The sequence below is a fragment of the Lutjanus erythropterus genome, chromosome 14 (genome assembly GCF_056507025.1).
Source record: "Lutjanus erythropterus isolate fLutEry1 chromosome 14, fLutEry1.hap2, whole genome shotgun sequence".
Classification (NCBI taxonomy): domain Eukaryota; kingdom Metazoa; phylum Chordata; class Actinopteri; order Lutjaniformes; family Lutjanidae; genus Lutjanus; species Lutjanus erythropterus.
The window spans coordinates 34625276-34648399 of NC_139330.1; the positions used below are offsets into that span (position 1 = coordinate 34625276).

The window sequence follows — 23124 nt, forward strand, 5'->3', positions numbered from 1 at the left end:
CACGTCTGAATAGAGACTAGCCTGCTAGTCCCTGTCAAGTGTGTTGTGATTGAATACTGATGTCCTGTGACTTACATACATGAGCTTAAATGTCCCAACAGCACGGCAACTTCCATTATTTCAGCGTTATTATTACAGCAATGTTTGCATTCCTCTAGTCTCATAGTGGAATGTGACTATGTTAAAATCAACAGTACATCAATAAATACAGCTTAACAAAGTCAACATTATTTTTTCCCCAAATAAATTAGAATAATAAAAAATAAAATTACATTTGCCAATGCAATATAGCACACAGACAAAAAGTATATCTCATTGTATACTATACAGTTGTGTACAATATTCCAAAATAAATACAAATTAATTTTGGACTACCATGTAAGCACAATATAAACTGAGAAGATGAAGGTTCTGAATCTATATTTTGACACACAACCTAACAGTCAGACCATGATCAGTTGATCAGTGTACACATTCCCACATCCCTAAACACACTTACAGTTAATCAAGGCACCACAAACCAGTGAACCTGAGGCTTTTACAGGCTCCTGGGTTCAGGGGCCAGTTTCCTGTTTTGCCTAATTGGTAATTCAGTCTCGGTTATAAGCCTCTCTAAGCCATGTGTAGACAGCTTATAGAGTGTCTGCACCTACAGTGTGTTTGGTCAGCAATCCAGAAGTGCAGTCATTGTGGAGATACTGGGATGTAAAGAGTAGAAGTGATTACACTCTGAACTTTCAATTTATTAACTAAATTAACAGAAAAGTTAAGGAAAATGTGTGGAAGTCCAGAGAAAGACTTGGTCAGCAGAAGGATATTTAGAGAAACGAAGGTTAATAGGAGGTGAAGATCGATATGATCTGGCTCCTTCATCTTGGAATGACAACCTCACAATTTTACCTTCTATTTCTTATCCCAACATCATGAACTACCTTGTTCGTTTGCCAAACCCAGGGGTCTGCAACGTCTGGCCCCGGAGCAACATGCAGCTCTTTTGCCCCTTTCCAATGGCTCCCTGTGGCTGTGATAAAACAAAAATATACGGAAATGAATGATGATTATTCTTTTTCCTTTCTTATTTTTGTCAACTTTTCCTCATAATTTTGCTGGAAGCTAGTCTTAAATCCAAATCCAAAAAAAAAAAAAATCCTAAAAAAAATAGTGAATTTAATAGATGCAGCCCCAGAAAGACTATATTTTTATAAAAATGCCTCTTGTGAGAGTAAAGTTGCAGATCACTGGCCAAGCCCATACACAACTGAAGACTTAAATGTTTCTAAGGTTTGGAAGCCTACAACCAGAGAGTGTGTGGATGGTGAGAGGCGCACAGTATCAGCTCATTAATAACACATCTATTGTGAAAGCCAAGGCAGCTGATCAGCTGATCAGCTGATCTTTACATTCTGGACATTTAAATATCTAAGATTTTTTAGGATTTCAAGTCTAATAGTCTACTAGTGCAACTTTCTGGATCAAAATGCTGAGCTGCATACAAGCAATTAAAACATCTCCAACCAATTTATTAACTATGTCAGTTGATATTAAGTTTATATTTGGCTGACCAAAACTGACTGAATATTGCTGCCTTCAAATGGAAAGCATGAACTCCTGATTACAACATGGGAAGTCAGGTACATAACTCTTGAACTTGGTTCTTTTAGAAGATTCACTTGTAGTTGTGAATGCCACAAAATTGGGTATTCATATTAACGCCTCTCTCAGTAAGTTTTTTTTACACTTATTACTGTGTGGTAGTTGACAGTAAATGGTATTTTATAAACCTGTAATTAGGTACATTTTTTCAAACAGAAATAAATTTGGCGACAATGATGACCTGAATGGTTATAACAATAGTGAACAATGCTTTGACCTGTGGTTTTGCTTCAGAGAAGCACACTTGGAATGTTAATAAAACAAATAAAATGTCTGTATGTACAAATTCAGTTTTATAAGACACATCATTCTGCTGACATTCTGTCACTGGCTCTGGCCTGCATGAGATTCTCATTGACAGGTGAGCCCAGTGTGATTGTAAGGCATGCATTTTAGTGCAATGTCATTCAACTTCTCGCAACTGTGCCATGTCTACCCAGTAGAAGTCTTCAGGGCGTCCTCTAGTTTCCTTGCAGATGAATCCAAATTCGATTGCCACAGGTCTCTGTGTCAACGTGTCTTCCTCTCTTCCAGTCTGTTTGGATGGGTACTATTCTCTATCCACAGCACTGCTAGCTTCTTTTGTGCTAGCGTATCAGTTTTTAATACCCTTTTGTGAGCGTGGAATGAGAGAAGAACTGGTTAGATGAAGACGTGCAAGAAACAGGCACATGTTACAGTTTGGGCGAAAGTCACATCTACATTAATCAGGTCTCGGTATCGGTACTCAATACCTTTAAGGTATCGATTTAAATAACCCAGCACCAAAAAATATTGAAACTTCTCCATGCAAACGATACCTGCATTCAATCGTTTTAGTACCCAGATCTAGAAAGAAATGGCTTTATATGGTTTTGCTTGCAGCCAATCACTGCAAATGTTCTTCATAAAGAGGAACATTTGAAAAAAAGGTATTGAATGAAGTACTCCATTGGTATTGTCCTCACTTTAAGGGTACTAGTATTGGTACTGGTATCTTCATTTTTTGAACAACACCCAGCCCTTACACTAAGTCACTACAGTAAACAGTACAGTGCTCATCACTGGCTCTGATCAACAACACAGGTGTCCCCTACTGTATGGAAATTTGGCATTGGTTCACACTGAGAAGAATACATGAATATTAAATACTTTTTGAGGTGATATGGGAAAAGACACATGATCTGAAGAGCTCAGTGCAGGACGCACAACACAGAAGCAAAGGCCTACAAGCTTAAGCCTCACCAATCCCTCATGTCCTGAGGCCATTTCATAACAGTGGTTATCAGGTGTTCTTCTATCATAGGTTCTTGTAGGGTTTGTTGATGACCTTGTCAATCCATCGCAGGAACCTGCTCACCCGCGTGTACACCCCAGGGAAAGAGGGGTTACCACAGCCGTGACCCCAGGAGATGACTCCTGTCAGCACCCAGCGGCCTTCCCCCGCCTGGCAGACCAGCGGACCCCCGCTGTCGCCCTGGCAGCTGTCCACACGGTGGCGCTCTGACAGGCTCCCGGCGCACAGCATGCGGCTGGTGAAGCGGTCGCCGTATCGCTTCTTACACTTCCAGGCTGGAAGCAGGGGGACCCAGGCCTGGAGCAGAGTCCGGGAGTACTCTGAATCTGACAGACGGGGAAAAAAAGAGTCTTATTTACTCTCATTTACATGTGAGTACAGTTATGTGAAAGCAAAGGTAGATATCAAACAGCAATACACAGCCAGTGTTGGGGAGTATCTACTTACCTGTAACAACATGTTTATAATGTGTTTAATGTTATGTTGTGTAAAATTACAAATTAAGTGTAACTATAATCTGTTACAGTTACTGAGAAGAAATATGTAATTTAGTTATAGTTACTAAACAAAATGTTTGTGATTACAGCAGATTAAAGCTCATGTAAAATATAATATTCATTCTGTTGCTTCACATCTTTTCACCATGCAGGAGGTCTTTTAGCATTTTGAGAGTTGTCTTTGATTGGTTCGTTAGACATTTGTCAGAAAAGTAATTAAAATAGTTTCATTACTTATTACATTTTTAATGAAGTAACTAGTAATCTGTAACCTATTTCATTTCAAAAGAAACCTTCCCAATAATATAGTTAGCACTGTGTCATTTGACGGCCTTAATGCAGATTGGACATGTCGCATATTATTAGTCTATAAAGCAACACGTGTGTCGTCCTGTATTAAAATATACTAAAGTTGTATATATACTGATATTCTTGTTAAAAGGGATAGTTCACCCAAAAATGAAAACTGAGTCATTGTCTACTCACCCTCATGTCGATTGAAGGTCAGGTTTATTTTATTACTCCACATAACACTGCTGGAGTTTCCCAGTAAATCAGTATTGCAGAATCTCACAAATAATTGAAGTGAATGGTGACCAGTCACACAGCCACACCACACACACCCAGTTCAGACAGTGTGCACGCACATGTAAAATGGATCCAAGCTAAGGATCTACAGTGAAGATTTAGGCTAAAAACATGGTGTAAATGACATAAAACTTGACATGTCTGCACTTTAGGAGACTTACACCAGATGAGCAGTATTGAGGCATTTTGTTTCTTTTTTTTCCAATTGTCCAATTGTCACCATTCACTTGAACTGTTCGGGCGATTCTGCAACACAAACCTGACCTTCACTCTACATGAGCGTGAGTAGATAATGACAAAATTTTCATTTTCTGGTGAACTATCCCTTTAAAGGGCCAGTTTATCCACATTACAAAAAAACCTTTTCTTTCAGTTTTATCTCCCAGGTTTTGAGACCTCTCTTACGTTGCTGCTGTCAACACAACACACACATCACTCTGCATCTATTACAGTCAGATTCCTTGTATGTGGACACATAGTTAACTGATAAAGCCAATTTTGATTCTAACATTTGAAAATACAACTGAACAAGTAAGAATTTGTTAGTAATTGCAAGTATGTTAAAGCTGAAAATTCAATGTTTTTGTTTAACTGCAAACTGGGATAAATACCCCCCAGCCCCGTAAGTTGCTGCCTGGTTGTTGTCAAAAAGCCATCAAGGTTAATTAAGATACTGATAGAAAAATATGTTTTGTTACTTTGTGCTGAAGGTCTTATGAAATACAGACAGATGGAAAATAAAGTTTTACAGTTATTTTCTCCCTTTCAGCATGTGATGATCAGAGCAGTGCAGTTACCTGTGATGCCCCAGCCGGTGATGACGCAGGCAGCAGGCCTCTTCTCCCACTTGTTCCCCGCCTCTGGCAGACACACTGCACTAGTGTGAGGGTTGAATGCAACACAGTTGCCCTCTGTGCCTTTGAGCCGCACCAGGGCGATGTCGTACTCCCAGCCCTGACTGTGGTACTTTCTGTGGATTACGATGCGTTCAGGGGACAAGGTGCGTTCAAAATCATCCTGCTCCTCGGTGTGGTAGTCACCCAGGCGTAACACGTAGCGGGTTGGGTCTTTGCCAAATCTGGAGGAGAAAGGAAAATTTGAAAATAAATGGCCATCATTTAATGTCAAGTACATATTAGACAACCTGCATAACAAAGTAGTTCTACTACAGATAAGGAGGGAGTACACAGTATTAGACAGCCATGGTAAAGCCATTCAGTGTAACAGAAAATATGATAAAAAAAAAATTACAGCAAACAAGTAAATACAAGTGAGTAGAATGGATTTCTAATTACATTTGGCTGTATGTGTGAAATTTTATATTTTACGTGATATTTAACGTTACCAAAAACTCACTGTACAATAATACCATGATAAAAAAGTCAGCTATACAATATTGAATAAAAAACCTGATGTGTACAACATTTTTTTTTGTTTGTATTGAAATTGTTTTTCCTTTTCACTTATAGTGCTTCTACTTTCCTTCTTTAATAAAATAAAATAAAAGTAGGCCTAAGAATGTGCAAAAAAAGGTCAAATTATTTTTGGCAATGAATGTTTGAATCATGTATGTAAGTAAAACTGCAAAACAAGCAGTCAGTTGCGGTCATTTTTTATAAAATGTGATTATGATACTACTACTACTACTACTACTACTACTACTACTATTACTACTAATAATGATAATAGTAATAAACCATGTAATATGCATGGTTAAAAATTACAATCTTATACTTTATTACATATAACTATATTTTGATAAAAACGTATTCTTAAAGAATTTCTATATGTAAAATTTATTAAATGTGCTGGTTAGCTTTGAATGTTTTAATTTATGTATATAAATATATTAAAAATCCTTGTTCCAGACAAGAATTCACAACTTCAAAATGTGTTAAAATCCTTCAAAATCTAAAACTAACAATACTTACTGATAACATAGCTAGAAAAATGGACTATTATAATCATATTTGTTTTAAAATTGATTTATGAAAGTATTAGCCCTTTAAAGTTGTGTCCCAGTTTTCTTTCACCTCCATCAGATTTTTACAAAAACATGATTTAATCATGCATAAAAATTGTGAGCTATACCCTAAGGACGCCTGTCTCACTTTCTAGTTTAAAAAAGTCAGGAATACTGCTCAAACACTGGTAAACTTTCTATTTTTAGAAGAAATTATTAAATAATATTGCTCAGATGTGTCTCAACCATAACATGTCAACTCTGTAGCTCCTCTAAATCAAAGCTAAATAAGAATTATGGTTTAAAAATGTGTATTTTCATTAGCATAAGAGAACTCTGACACACTTTAAAAAATAAAATGGCTGTGAAATGAAAAAATGTAACAGCCAATGTCTACATTTTAATCACCACAGGAGACTGGCCAGTTACAAGGGTTAACAGGGTTTCTTTTAACATATATTTTCCAGCATTACTGAAGAGTGAAAATCAAAACCCCCTCAAAATACAGTTTTCCTATGGTTCATCCTGTCATTGAGCTGTGGAATGTTTCTAATGATACCAGGTGACCATTAGAGGGAACTGTCTCCCACCTCTTGAAGCAGTGGGCAGCAGTCACCACCCAGCAGGGGTTGATGAGCGATCCTCCACACAGAGGATGGTTGCCTTTGGACTGAGACCTGAGCCACAGAGACACCTGCCAGGGCCACTCACCCCTGAAATCATACACACACAGGCCAGAGTTAGGCTGCCAGGGTGCTGCGGCTGGTTCAAACAGCTGCACACACTTACACACACACACACACACACATCTGTGTAGTGTATGTGATCAAAACAGGGCAAGAAGTGATATATTACATTACAGAAATCAGGCAGTATAAATACAGTTCTACTGTAAGAAGATCTGTGTCTGTGGTTTGTGTCTCAGCTCTGACATTTGTAAGTGTGTGTCAGTCTACATATAGTACATTCCATTGGAGCCACAGTGTTGTGTGTGTATGTTAACCTCAGTGACTTATCTCCTCCTATGATCCTGCGTCGACGACGCTGGTTATTGAGTCTCAGGCCGCAGGTCTGCATCGCCATGGCACTGTCTCCCACAGGATCCAGGGTGTAATCACAGATGACGCCGGCATCCTCACTGTGGCGACAGTCATGGCTGTCTTGACCCAAAGCAGGACACTGGCCTAAGGACATCTCGCTGCCCGAGCATCGAACGTTGTCCAGATGGATGGGACCTCGACCCTCCCCAAAGTACGCCATGGATCGAGCTTTAGCCGCACCCCTGGGTGGACAGCACACAAACATATACATGATCAATTTTATTGTTCCTTTTTATTCTACATATTAGGGCTGACACCTTGTGGTCGGTTAGTTGATTAGTTAGTCAGTATGCTCTTGTCCAACCAAATTCTCATTAGTCAGACAGTCGCTGGTGTTACTTTAATAAGGGGAGTGCTTCTTAATTAAGCTGTAAATTTTGCTGTGATTTATGTCATTTTAGTGTTCAATTTGTAGGTTATCCTGTTGAATCTGGTGTTAGCACATCGCAGGGTAATGTGGCTAGTATCACACGATGGGGACTGATGTTGTAAAATTAAGGGACAGTCAAGAGAAACTGTGTTAATGTTCAGCCACATGGAAGTTATACTGCAGTGTGAGCTGTGTTAGTATTGAGCTTTGTCTGTATATGGAACCTCGTGTGACCCTTGTTGTGGCCATGTGTGTCTGTTTGAAGGAGAAGGCATACTTTATTAATCCCTCTTGGGGATGTTGTCACTCTGTTGTTATTTTTACACAAAAACACAAGCCCGAAATACTCATACATGCACAAACAGGACCTACAGACGTGTATCAATGAAGAGAGAGAGTCAGAGTGACGGGACTGCCCAGAATCAGACCCCCCAAGCAGTTACAACTGGATCACACTACATGCTTGAGCAGCATGTGTGTATGTGCCGTTACCTGCTGTTTTTTTATTTCTGCACACATATTAAGAGGTTAGGGCATCCACACAGTCTACTTGAGCAGAGCTGCTCACGTGCATGTCATACATGGCTGCAATTGTACATGTTTATCATGCTAATCAGCACTAAACAACATACAGTTGAGGAATGTCATTAGTTTTGCAGGTTATTTGATCGTAAACCAAAGTTTTGGTCAAATAAACATTTTGACCAGATGATGGTGCTAGATGAAAAAGGATCACCAGAGTTTGTACCAAATTTGATTGCAATCCATCCAATAGTTCACCCTGAACAAAAAATGTCAACCTGCAGGTGGATCAGGAGAAGTCAAGGGAGTAGCAAAGTTGTAAGGACAGATCATCTAGGAACCAGCAATGTTTGCACCAAATTCCATGGCAATCTATCCAATATTTGTCACAGCATTTCATGCAAAACCAAATCGAGCCGACCTGCTGGCAGCACTACATGAAAAGTACTACCAAAGTCAGTGGGATCCATTCTCTAGGGATCACGAATGTCAAACAACAGATTTCACAGCAATCAATGCAACCAACCAACTGTCCTTGCCATCTTAGGAGTCATACTGTTAGCATGCTAGCAAGATATCAAGCTCTAATGGACAGATTTACAGGAAAATTTCTGAGCACATTCATGTTCCCAAGACGACGAACCCTTTCCACTCCATGAGCTTTTGCGTAGCTGTCTTTGTCGAAAATATATGGGAAGGTGTAATCATACTAACGTAAATCCCAGCTGTCGGCAAACTACAGCTGCACTGACATCATTCCAGCCATCGTCACACACACTTCCCCACTGGCCGTTCATGAAGACCTCCACTCTCCCCTCCCTTCTGCTTTCTCCGGCAACCAAACGCACCACAGGGCCTGCAAACAGACATTACAGGAAAAAAAAAACATGTTGATGGTTACTCATGCCCTAAGGGTTTCTGATTTTCTTTCTTTCCTCGATAGCCAGCAATGTGTACTTACCAGGAGGCAACAAGCCTGGTATGTCATTAGCATCACCTCCCCTCTTACAACGGACACCTACATCCTCACTGTGAGAGCAGTCATGTTGGCCCCACTCAGAGTGGGTGCAGTCCAGTAGGGTGGCTTCTGTTCCCAGACACTGGACCTCATCCAGCAGGATCAGCCCGCTGCCTTCTTCATACACCCTGTCAGGAGCCACTTCTGCCCGGCCACTGCAGACAAGGCATGATCACAGAACATCAGCCTGTCTATGGACAGTCCTTTTAATGACACCAACAAAACTCCAGCAAATGTGAGAAACACTTCTGTGCAAATACCCATGTTTGATAGATCTTTGTTAAGGCTGCAGAATGAATGAAACAACTGAAATAGTGTGGATAGTTATAAGGCTCTAAGAGTAGCAAAATGGCCAGTACACAAACTCCTAAGGCACAGAGACGTTCTGTAGTGACTCATATGTATTGATGCACTGACCTGAAGCCCAGCTGTCTACACACTACCTGGGCGTTGAGCTCGGTCCAGTTGTCATCACACACAGTGCCCCATTCTCCCTGGTGGTAAACCTCCACACGACCCTCCCAGTGACTGTCTGCTCCCACCAGACGAACGGCGCCATCTGCAGCAGCACAGAAAAACACTATATCACATACACGGGGGAGCGCATGACATATCCCATCTGTCTTAGTATTGGTGTTAGTGCTCTCTTTTAGCTCACTTACGATTACAATTACATGTCTGGGAGGATCCTCAGTCACCCAAGTCACTGGATATTTACAAGTCAAAGGCAACTGAACTTGGTGTACATTTATGAAAACCTTTGGCTATCATCCGAAAAGCCCCCTCCCTTCTGACTGAGTGGTGTGGAGTCCCAGGCAGATAGGTCCCCAGACCTATACACTGGGGCAACAAAACATCCACTGAACAAGTGCATAGCCCAACACAGGAGGGCTGATCCCTGGGTCAAGACGCAGTAGTCCACCTACTTCCAAAGGACATATTTGAGAACAGCAATGTATGCATTTTTTGGACAAAGAAGACAGACATTTTGAAAGGGGAGTGAAGAAAGCCATCGATGTCAGACTGGAACAACCTCCAGAGAGGAAGGTGTACTGCAGCATCTCAGTGCTTTGAGCTAGATGCTAGCATAGCAGACTAAATGGCAAAAGCAACACAACAGTGCTAACATGCTCATGTTAAACAGCTATGTTTTAAAACAGTATTAAATGTAAGTTGCATCTTTCTTTCACTTTCTTCCCAAACAAATATACATGCTCTTAATGACATGAGGCGTTGGAAACACTACTGCTTTGTCCACAGGGGCTGCGAGAATCAACACAAAATGAATGTCCCTGAGTAACTGTCTCATCTGTTAAGGTGGCCTCACACATGATGTGACTGCTCCTGCTTTTGTAGACTGTGATGTTCTGGATCTGTATCTTTGGTGTTGTTGGTGTTGAGGTCTCTCTCCAGTCTCCTCTTCGCCTCCTTGATACCAGCTTTCAGACTTGCTTTAGGGGGTGCCTTATACTTCCTTGTCACCTAACTGAAAAGAAGCTGTTCTGGCTCTGGAATGGGCCCCAGCCTGAATTCCAAATTATGGCCGGCATCTTAACGTTGAAAATTTTTGTCAGTCAGAATTAAAGAGGGTTTTCAGATAGGAGGTGACATGACGTTCCCTCAGGAATAATTACAGTGTCATCTGATATTAATGTCTGAGTTAGTATGTGTTTCATTCCTTGGCTCTGACCTGTGTATGGATTGCAGGACACGCCTGCGTCTTCCATGTGGTCACAGTTGTGCTGCTCCCACATGTTATGAGGACACTCCTCCAGAGAGAGTTCATTGCCTGTACACTGAACCCCATCCAGCAAGATGGGACCAACACCTTGTCCGAAGTGGGCCCACGTCCACGCCTTGGCCACGCCCCTGTTGGTCAGGTAAACAAACACCTTTTATTTGTAGCACAGGGTCAGTTACACCCAAGAAATTTTCATGTTATATTTCTGTTATTAACATGAGAGTGAATGCTACTATTTGTACCTAAGAAAACTTTATGTCCAGTTTAAAATATGATGTTTGGCACCCAAGGTACCTGACAAGGATTTGTGCAATAGAAAAACATAAAATTCAAGTGTGTCTCAATAGGATTCCGAATTTAGTTTTTTGAATGGAGTGATGAATAGTTTAAAGGCTGTGTTATAGAATAGAATATGGTAGAAATTTAATACAGTATTCATAGGTATGTTTTCATTAGAGTAAAATCAACTGAAAATAAGAATCATTGTGTTTTTGTTACCTTAGAATGAGCCCTTTATATCTACAGAACATTTGGGTCCTCCTCATCAGAGGCCTAGAAAGGATTCTTTGCGTTTTTCACATGCTTTGCGATCACCAAAGTTCCACATGCTTGGAAGGAGATGGTGATGCAGGTGGTGTTCAGTTGGTTGCAATCTGCAGGCTCACCGCTAGATGCCACTAAATCCTACACACTGGTCCTTTCAGTGCTGAGTTAGAAATAGTTAAGCTTATGTAGAGTGTGTAGTTTTACTCATTATTATCAAATGTATGGATTAAATATACAGTATATACAGTACAGTTCACAATATATTGATACTGATACATGGAGTTAATGATTATCTTGTGTCTGGAGGCAGGTAGACTGTCTACATGAGGGGGTTATAGATCAGAAAAGATGCCAATAAGGTGCCACAGGTGAGCATTTGATCCTGACACTGTGTGTAGCAGTAACACAGCAGTTGTTTCTTACCCCAGGTTCAACTGTCGGCACACCACCTCAGCATCAGTGTCATCCCACTGGTCATCGCAAATGGTTCCCCACCTGCCATCATGGTAGACTTCGACACGGCCCTCAAAGTCCTCCACGCCTCCCACTAACCTCAAAGGGATGCCAACGCCTGAGAAACAAAGGGTAAAGCAACAAGTCAGCCAATAATACACATATGTCCAAAATATTGTTTACTTAAGGTTATAATACTATGTTCTAAGTGAATTCATATGTGTGGCATTTGAGGTCTTTGAACTATTCTGAAACAACCAATGCCACCAAAACAAAATATGATATGTAACTCTAATGTATCCACAATACATTTGTTATTATTCATCAGTGATGTATTTCTTTATATAATCTGAGGTGACACTATGGCCTCACCTTCAGGCTCAGCACAAACCACTCCTGCCTCGTTGCCATGGTTGCAGTCGCCAGTGATAAATTTCCTGCTCCGGCACTCCAGTAGGGAATTCTCATTGCCACGGCAACCCAGACGCTCATAGTGGAAGACAGTACCGGGGCCGAAGTAGGAATGTTGCAGGGCCGTACCGATCTCACTGCATGGACAGCAGACAAAAATTCAAAACAACAATCTACACAGAATGTTTGTAACTCAGTGACAAGACTAGCTGCTGTCTTCAAAAGTCTGAGATGGTTTTAAGAGGTAAATCACTGAGCTGTGGACGGAGGGCGTACTGTGTTGTCCTAAGTGCACTGTTGGTGACTGAAGCTTGTTTTATAAATGACACAAGGGATTAACATGAGTGCCTCGGTTTAATTTATAGTTCAGAGTCAGATTCCACTGAGAGCCCTGACAGGGTTGTGGTGGTGCTGTCATGCTCTGCATTGTAATTGCCACAACAGCTGTGTTTGGTCTGTGTATCTTTTAATCATCTGATGTTCTTTTCAGAAATGTGTATTAAAAAATAACAAAAATGGTCACACTTTATTTTACACTAATTAGACATAACAAGCTGTAGTTTGTTTCAAATTAGACCAATCTTTCTAGACAGCATTAGACCCTTTATTAGACCTGTATTAGACTTAATTAGAGGGTAATTAGGGACACATTAAAACAGAACTATACTGTAAACTAAAATGTGTTGTTTCACACTGTTAGAGCCTTACTGGACTTTATTAGAGGGTAATTAGGGACATATTACAGCAGAACTTTACTGCAAACTAAATTGTATTTTTTTTTCCGCAGTTACACCCATGTTAGATTTGAGACACATTACAACAAAACTGTACTGTAAACTTAAGTGTATTATTTCACACTATGAGAGCCTTACTAGACTTAAGTAGAGGGTAACTGGGGACACATTACAACAGAAGTGCACTGTAAACTAAATTTACTTGCAAATAAAGATAATGAAAAAGGAGCTCTGCTGAGTGCAATTATTCCTCCCACAACAGTCAAACATGAGTCAATCATGAGTTTATCATGTATCTAACATCTAACATTAGCAAGCTATGAAGTACACTGCAGCAAACAGTGGCACTTAAGGTACCAGTCAGAATTCAGCTGTGACTAATGGCCCTCTAGCCCCGCCGCTGGATCTGCTCATGTTTCAAACTAAAATGTGAAAAAACTCAGATTGGTTGCAGATTTGTCAGCAGTGAATATAGTTTGACGTGTCGCCTCCACGCGTGTGTGGAACATGTTAGAAACATGTGTGGCTCTGTGAGACTGCCCTCACCCCAGTCCGAGCTGTCTGCATATGACGCTGGCGTCACGGTCGGTCCAGTGTGTGTCACACACTGCCCCCCACTGGCCGTTCAGGTAGACCTCCAGACGCCCACTGTTGCCTGATGACCCCCCCACCAATCTCGCTGCACCTGCAAATGACACAGTAGAAATTCCCACACATAAACCTTTCACTAAACATGTTGGGCAAAATAAATAAAGACGCTTTTTTAGTTTTGTATCTTTTTAATAACATACATATGCATACATCCATTTATGAGATTGATTGAGATTTATAAAACAGAATCAGGTGTACATGCAGCTTTATAAAGCTGCTGAAAAGGATGTGTATGCATGATTCTGTCTTTGTGTGTACACAGTCTTAGTTGTGAATCTACAGAGTTTTATGCATCTGGCCCGTGGTGCCCTCCCTCAGCTCACCGTGATTGCAGTCGCAGTACGCCCAGCTGATGGAGCCCGAGCTCTGTCTGAAGAAGCACCAGGGGTTGGCCTCTCGGTCTGGGTTTCGGCAGAAGCTGTGGTCCCCCAGTCCTCGGCCCGGGTACTGCTGCATGTAGTCTGGGAAATCTGTCCATTTCAGGCAGGGGGAGCCTGAGTCCGTGTGGGAAACTGAACCATTATAGTAGCCCAGTTCTGTGAAGCCTTCTGAACAGGAGAGCAGAGCTGCACACACACAGCATCACTTAGTCAGTTATACAGTACACACACCAAGAACAACAATACAATGAGGTTTAAGACAGAAGAAAAATATAAAAAAATCACATTTGTTCAGAGCAGGATTTGGATTTTAATGTGACCAGTAAAGCTTTACACGATTAGGATAAATGATACTCTAGTTCTTATGAGTGTGACCACATGTCTGACAGTGCTGTCTGGTTTGTGTTGCACATGCAGAGATTTATTGTGCAGGTGATTTGTCTTGGGGTGTATTTTTTCCTTCTGTTGAACCACTACTGGAAAGTACAAGAGGGAAAAGTAGTCCATTGTGTATGTATTTGTCTGTTATCTGCTTTGCTGAATCATTAACAGTCTGTATGCATGCTATGAAAAGTTAGCATATCTGTGTGTGTGTGTGTGTGTGTGTGTGTGTGTGTGTGTGTGTGTGTGTGTGTGTGTGTGAGAGAGAGATAGAGAGAGAGAGAGAGAGACAGAGAGAGAGAGAAAAAAAAGTACTTAGAAACAGGCCAAGATGTCCAACAGGAGGTACAGTACACTATCATGTTCTTTATCAAAACAAAATCTTGTTTTTTTTTACTTAAAACATTTAAAAAAAAAGAAAAAGAAAAAAGAAAATACAAATAAATCTCTTATATATAAAAATGTGAATCTGGATATTAAACACAGAAGAGGACCTGGTTCACTGGGTGAAAATCAGTTTAAAACTCTTTGTTAGTGGCATCAATAAAATGCAGTAAAATGCTGCTTATATGTTAATGCATCCATCATCAATAATAATGTGATAATATACTATAATATACAATATAAAACATTCTGAATAGGATCATTCTGCATAATAAATAGGCCTAGTTTACGTTTAATCTTGAAGGATATTTTTGATAATATTTATGTACTTAATTTAATTTTAAAACAATGCAATATTTTTAATTGTAACAGAGTAGTTAAATTTACAGGCAGTCAAGTATTTGATTGCTTCTTTCATTAATGGTACTCTGTGGCATTCAGACAGACACGTGGTTGATCTGAGGTGATCTTTTATACTTCCTTATGAACAACATTCATTTAACATCGCTGGAGACACATTTTGAACGGGGCCGGTCGTTGTTGACAGCTCAAGACTCAACGCATCAACTGACTATCAAACCCTGAAGACTGGGCACTGGATCCTTACTGCAGTACATAATTAAAAAACAAAGACTAGGACAGTGCTCCAATTTGTTTGTTTAATACTGCCACAGAAACATTTTGGGGCAGATGCCATTCTTCAGAGTGTGTTCTGGTAATGCCATGATCAAGATACACATGTGGGGTTCATCACAGATCACTGCGAGCAACACAACAAATACATTCCAGTAGGTGGAGCCACAACCTTTCCAGGCAGGGAGTCATTATTTTGAGATAACAACTCATTATTTTGAAAATGTTTCACATAACTTTGAGAAACTAAGTCATTATTTTGAGGCTTATTATAATTTTTGGGATACTAGGTCATTATTTTGAGGATCTAACACATTATTTTGATATTCTAATTCATTATACTGGGCTACCAATTCATTGTTTTGAGATACTAAATCATTATTTTAAGATACTACTTCATTATTTTGATATTTATGATTATTTTGACATTATTTTGAGGTAATAAGTCATTATTTTGAGAATGTTTCTCATTATTTTGACATACTAATTTGTTATTTTGAGAATGTTTCTCATTATACCAGAATGACAGGATATTTTTTTTCATCACGCTGGCAGAATCAGACTTCTATACTATACAGCTGCTCAAGTGATCATGACTTTTTTTTTCCCCATTAGGAACTTTATTTATTGTTTCTGCAGTAGGAGCTGACTGATAGTTTTCACACTTCATCAGTGGGATCAGAAACAGTTACAGAACTCTTCCTCAGGCTATGAGTTCCTGCAGTGATTGGTTAAAAAAACAAGCTGTATGAAGTTGGAGCTCATGTCAAACATGAAACATTCATCTGGAAAACAGATGCTGGTTTGCTGTGGCTGAAATGCAAAGAAGACACTTAATAGCAACCAGAGGCGCTGCCAACTGTAAAACTGATCTATAAAACTGCTTCCTGTATGGGGAGACGCTGTGTGACCGGCTCGCTCACACACACACACACACACACACACACACACAGAAACACCTTGGTTTCACCTCATTGGTTTCCAAACATCCTGCCAAAAAACTGCAGAACTGACACATTTACGGAAGTATTGATTCATGTCTGGTGCTCTTATAAATAAATACATGAAATAAATTAAAGGAGACAAGAACAGGCCTGATTTACTCCTATAGTCAATTACTCAACATTAGCACGTGTACATTCTTGCCAACACAGCTACCAAGCATAAAATACCTGACAGTCAGCTCATCTGTTTTCCAGAGAGATGATCTGACAGGTATGAAGTCAGAGGAGCTCTGTGCTGAATCCTCATTCCCATAAAGCATGAAGCATGAAAATCACCTCCACCGCTTTAACTGTTGCTGTGAGTTACAGGGACAAGATGGATACATGCTGGTGGTGGAGGTGGGGGACTGGGGGTAGAACTGTAAACCACACTGGTTTACTGTACACAGACATGCTGTGGCAGGCAGCTGAGGTGATGAGACAGGAGAGGCTGGAAAGAACAACGGACACAAGGAGCATGAAGGCTGTATACTGTAGGCCGCCGAGGACACCGGTCTGCAGCCTTTATGATCACAAGAGCCATTTCTGGCCAAAAAAACTGTCTGGAACAAGAACTATTAAATTCTCTCTTTCCCCTGAAGACTTTTTTTTTATTTGGCATTCACAGCGAGCTTATGGAGACTCAAGAAGACAAACCACTGCCAAAATTGGGAGGAAAAGACACCGAGCCATAAAGACGCAGGCTATGATGCACATTCCAGTTGATGAAATATTAAAACAAGAATCACTTTACAATGTAAAAACAAGGTTGAGATGACTCCAAATTTCAAAAGAACATACTGCAACAGAACTTAAAGTTTTGAGGCCCAACTCAAACTTTATGCTTTGAAATAAGCTTCAAAAAGTTTTGCCAAATAAGAATCTTTAGTTGAGATAATTTACTATTCTTTGAGTTTTAGAAACTTAAAAAAAATATATGATTAAACAATGTTATTACTGAACTCTTCCAGACATTCATGACACAGACATGCCATGGAAATTTCAAAATAAAGGTGAATCTTAACAAAGACGATATAGCAGATAGTTGAACATGAATTAATTGATGTATTGATCCAGTTTAATGTATCGTACACCCCAACTCCACAGGTCTGAACTATTAGAGGATGGATGCTTTTACTTTCTCTGACTGTATGAAAATCTGATGTTTTCACATCACAGATGATGAAGAAAGGTGTTAAAATGTGAGTCTTTCTGCTAAAACATTCTCATGTAAGTTGATTCAGGAGTTGAGTGTGGAGCACTCAACTAAAAGACAAAGGACAAATTGTCAAATATTCCTCTTGGGCAGCCAAATCTGATTCAAGTGAAAATACCAAAAAATTTTAGTTGGGGACAACTGTAGAAATTAGATTACTTAAAATTTAGGGCTGCACAATTAATAGAAATATTATCAAAATTTCAATATGACCAAATGCAATATCCAACTGATAAAGATGAAAGGGTGACAAACAGCATTATAATGAAGAACTGTAGAGCTGCAGAGATGCTCATTCAAACTAATTCAAACATTATCTATCAAAATAATTGCAATATGTTTTTTTTTACCATGTTATGCAGCCCTGTTAGTAGGAACAGGTAGGTCCTGATCATATGTAGAGACCTATATTTCTTGCTCATCTAAATAGCCTTCTGGCATTTTGCAGTAACTTCAGTTACACTAGTTATATTTCAGTAAGGTTCATGTAGCTTCATACACTTCTTAAAAACAGACACACACGAATAAAGATGTTAAGATGAGCCTTACCTGCATTCTGCAAAACATTCAAGTATCCACCTTCATTGACCTGTGGAAGAAACAAAACATGATAAACTAATGTATAGTTTGAGGTCATGCAGAAGGCAGAGGAGTTATCAAGCAACAAACACTCCTACATTGCTTGAAGTAGATAAGGTGACCAAGGACATGTTGACTGCATGGACGTGAATATGCCTTTTAGATTAGATTCATTCACTAAAATATTAGTACACAAATTATAGGAACTCTTTCCACTGTTCTAGTCTCATAAATATGTCATTTATAACACATCAAAAGTCTGAAGAAATCCGAGTGGGGGAAACTTTTCTGATTTATGCATGTCTTCTAGTCTGATGTCCACGCAAAGGGTTCAGTGCTGTGCATGATTTTTAGACAGAGACGCTGGTTTTGAAAATTTCAATTGTACTTTAAGCACCACAAGACAAGTGCCATCTAGTCCCATTATACTGGAGAGAAGGCAGACATCTCTACAGCTGATATCTCCAAAACTCTGCAACTCACACCAAAACTACCTAGATGGATAAACATATCTACAGTCCAGGGGAAAAATATGTGTTTTTGATTTTGGGGTGAAATGTCCCTTTAAGCTGTGGCACATTTCTACTTTTTTGATAGTTGATGATAGAGCCGATCTATAGTTGGCCCATCAGGGCCACCAAAAAATTCAACAATTCAAGTCTTGTGTTCATTTTTTTGTGCTAAGTCTAAATATAAGTATCCTATTTTGTGTCCTTTGAGCTTTTTAAAAGTTGCACTGTCTATAAAAAGGAGTCAGTGGTGGACAGGTAGGATATTGTTTTAATTTTACTGCATCAGTGTAGTTTTTGTCTTTTTTTTTTTTACAAAACTCTGTGTGGAGCTGATCATGATTTGCATGTTTATTGGGTTGTAAAATGAGTCTTGTTGAAACACTTGGCCCAGTCTCACCTGACAGAGCTGTTAAACTGAGGTGTTTCCTTCTCTCACTTATCTGCAGTGATATGATATAAATAAATAAAAATGAGAATATGCAGACTTTGACCTGCTGATAATATGAAGCAAACAGACCGACTGCCAATGAAAGAATGAATGAATGAATAAACACACCGAGGTCCACCCAGTACACGTGTGAGCACTGTCAAACACCTTCAAGCTGACAGTCAACCTTTCAAAATACTCAAAAGACTGTTTTGTACACACTTACACATGTAGGTTTTGGGGAAAAAAGTTTATATATTAATGTTCTTCATGACACACAGGAAGATTCTGCAACACTGTTTTCCTGTGAAACTCCAGCAGTGTTTTGTGGACTACAAAACTAAACATGACCTTCAGTCGGTATGAGGGTGAGAGGGTGATGACTGAATTTTCATTTTTGGGTGAACTATCCCTTTAATATACGTAAATAGGATCAAGCAAGAAGCCAGCTCAGGAGCCCAACCGATGCTGAATTTTTGAGGCAATACTGTTTTTAGAGGGGGGAAATTACAATTTACCAAAATAGTGGCACATATAATGAATTTTTGAGCTGCAATAAAATTAGACCTTGATTTTGCACCAACATGACTGTACTCAGAAGGCTGTTTTCAAATAACTCGACTAAAGGATATTTATTTATAGGATATTTTTATTCGTGACATGTTATCAATTATACATTGTCAATTGATTGCAGAACTTAACACAGAATCTACAGATTAATTAAAAATAAAATAAATAGCTACAGAAACATCAGCACTGATTAAAATAAGTCATTTGCTGAATATTTTAATACTGTCTTGTACTTGTAAAACATGAAGCAGCTTCTCGGCTTTTACACCTGTAGGAGGCTCCTCTTGTCCTCATACATTATCACTGTGGTGCTAAAGCTGAGCTAAATTGTGCTATATGTTCTGTAAAAAATGAAGGTCACACTGTAGTCAGCTCATCTGATGCGAGACAACTCAGTCTAATAACTCTTTCTGACATGGTTGTTTGACAGTCAAATCTGTACGACACGCAGGATAATCAGCAGATTCTGGAGCATCAAAAACAAAACTGTGAGATCAAAATCCTTTTTTGAAACTGTTCACATCACCAGATAATGATCATAATTATTATGTGTGGTAAATATTCATAATATGTTAATATCTGAGCCTGGCTCAGAACCAAAAAAAGAAGTTTTAACTGAGCAAGGAGACATGGAGGTCATGTCCCACTGTCCCCTCCCTGCTTACAGCTGACTTTTCTCCCTGCTGAGAGCTTTAGCGCCCACGTCTGGTCTCCACAGGGGATTAAATCAACTTTACACTCATGTTAGACTGACAGCAGGGTTATATGCTGTGGACGTCTAAGTACACTGTTGTTTTATACACATTGATCAGCATCACTGTAAATGTCTCAGTGTGTCAGTGCACATTGTCAACTTTTGTCCCTTAGCCAGATGTTAAATTAGCCATTAACAGTGGTGCGAAAAGTATTCAGATTCTTTACTTAAGCTGAATACCACAGTGTAAAAACACAGCTGTACTATGGTATGAGTAAAACTTCTACATTTGAAATTCTACTTGAGTAATAGTAGTTTTACCAGCAAAATCTAATCTAATTATCTAAAGTAAAAGTGCCTACTGAGCAAAATGGTCCCTTCCAGAGTGTTTTTGTGTGTGTGTGTGTGTGGTGTGTGTGTGTGTGTGTTTTCTGTCTTTCTTTCTTTCTTTCTTTTTTTTAAATGCTGGACTTCAGGGACTCTGGTTCATCCTATCAGAGCTTAAACCTGAGCAGCAGGTCTAATCAGCAACATAACTGGGTGTCTATAATACTGCATTTTGAGATGATCATATGTTTTGTATTTAAAATTAAAAGCACCTAGTTAAATAAATGTAATGAAATAAAAAGTACAATATTTTCGAAATGCAGTGGAGTAGAAGTATAAAGTAGCAGCAATTGGATGTACTTAAGTAAAGTACAAGTACTTCAAAAGAACAGAACATTAACTATGAAAACTTTCCACCACCGGTCATTAGTGTATATATGCTACATATATGCTACGAAGTTTTGTGTATTGATGGTTCTTCCAGTTTCCTAGAAACGATCTCATACATCACTATCAGTTCTACACAAGGTTCCTGGAAAGGACCGTGCATTTAATTCCAAGTACAGCACAACCTAAGACCTGGTCCAGGGTCAGGCAGTAATGGATTACAAAAATAACAAACTATAATCAGTACAAATTAAATGTGTAACTAAACTATAGTTACATTTCTGCAGATTACTTGATTACATTTTTGCTGTCTTTTAAAATATATCAATCATCTTTAAATTATATCATAATTAAATCATTTTTTTTCATTGAAAATGGAAGATGAACAGAGCAAAATCATCTAAGTGACCTTAGATTCAAACACAGCAGCGACAAAAACTCACACAAAAGAAAAAAAAACATCATACATATAAATACACACAGCATCCTGCACCTGTAGTCTGTGGCAGCACTGTTTTTGTCAGGGTTATTTCATTTAACAGACTGTAAATGTTCAATATGCAAAATGAATTTTATTTGCATCTAAAATGTTTTGAGATGCTTACAGAGAAAAAAATATTTGTGGAAGGCGAATATTATGCCTGTGTCCACTTTTCAGTATGACTTGCAAAATTTTAAATGTTGGATTTTGAAGTAATCCAAAAGTATTCAGATTACATTACACTTTTTGTACAACAGTTGCCATATAATTAATATTCAATATCTGACCAATCTGAGTGGAACATGCAAAACTGTCAGATGTGTCTCTTATTGGACGGACTGTTTGTTGCTGTTCTTTAAAAATGTCACTTCCTCTGGAAATAAAAACTGATCGTAAACATCGGATCTTCATTTCCTTATAATAGAAGGCTGCCAACGATATTTCCAGGAAACTTCCTAGAATTTCTTTTGGAAAGTTATCAACAGACACAATAAATAGAGTAAAGTGTCGGAGTTCTCCAGCTGACTGTATCCTCCGTGACATAAACACGTACAAACCTCGGTCCAGTGTGGATGGCAGATCGTAAACATGAGCTTTATATAGTGTGGAGTGTTTGGCAGCAGCAGCAGCAGTCTCACCTCTGCAGACACACACAGGGACAGCAACACACAGCAGCAGGCTGGGACGAACCCGGGCGCGACTTTCCTCCGGTCCATCCTGCTGAAGACACCATCTCCTCCAGCTGCGCACCGTCCACACACACCTCCACCCCGCCTGCTGACACCCTGCCCGCTCCGACTGACACAAACTAACACTGAACACACACACACACACACACACACACACTGACAAACACACTCACTGCTCCACTGAACTCTACTCCAGACACCCAACCCTCCAGCTCCTCTCTTGTCTGTCCAAGGAGCTAAAAATGACGCGGTGAGGAAAGCTCTCTCTCTCTCTCTCTCTCTCTCTCTCTCTCTCTCTCTCTCTCTCTCTCTCTCTCTCTCTCTCTCTCTCTCTCTAACACACACACAGACACACACACATTCACGAGAGGGCGTCTCGCCGGCGTTTCCCTTTCAAATGAAAGGTGTTAAGGTCTCATATTTCTTTATATCAATTACTGACGTCAGAGTACCTGTAAATAATTCATCTTTTCTCTTTATCACAGTCTGATAATAGTCACTTCATATCTCTGCTATAGATCTATTCTGGATATAGATAATATGGCGCAGCTGGTGCGCAGGAGTACAGAAAAGCCCCGAGGTCCTTGAAGACCTCATGAGGAGCAGCAGAGCAGAGCTGTCAACACCAAGAGGAACTCAGCTTATGACTGAGAGTAAAACCTGCTGAGCATGTAGCTACTGCAGCCAGAACTGCCTGGAAAACTGAATGGATCATCATGGCACAGGTGGAAAAAGTTCTCAGATCTTATACTGGAGTTAAAGTAGGGGAGACCAGGGGCAGTTGTAACATTTTTCTTCCACTACTTGTAATCTGTTGGTCATTGTCTGATATGAGACACATATGTGTCAAGTAAATAACTGCTGATAAATTTCTGTAACAAGTGAATCGCTATAAGAATATATATCTTATCTTATCTCTTATTCTAATCATACAATTTATATAGTTTTACTAATAGGA

General features: G+C 39.5%; 1 protein-coding gene across 1 annotated transcript; it reads right to left on the minus strand.

Moving 5' to 3' along the window:
- Positions 1 to 966: 966 nt before the first annotated feature.
- On the minus strand, positions 967 to 22409 carry LOC146315881 (neurotrypsin). The gene is made up of 14 exons (XM_084735943.1): positions 22116 to 22409; positions 18050 to 18089; positions 13847 to 14089; positions 13419 to 13557; positions 12100 to 12275; positions 11698 to 11845; positions 10678 to 10856; positions 9405 to 9546; positions 8931 to 9142; positions 8684 to 8825; positions 6981 to 7259; positions 6568 to 6690; positions 4812 to 5092; positions 967 to 3255 (listed from the first exon to the last, which is right to left on the minus strand). The coding sequence occupies exons 1-14, from the start codon at positions 22191 to 22193 to the stop codon at positions 2933 to 2935; spliced, it is 2505 nt and encodes an 834-aa protein (XP_084592069.1). The 5' UTR covers positions 22194 to 22409; the 3' UTR covers positions 967 to 2932.
- Between the last annotated feature and the right edge of the window lie 715 nt (positions 22410 to 23124).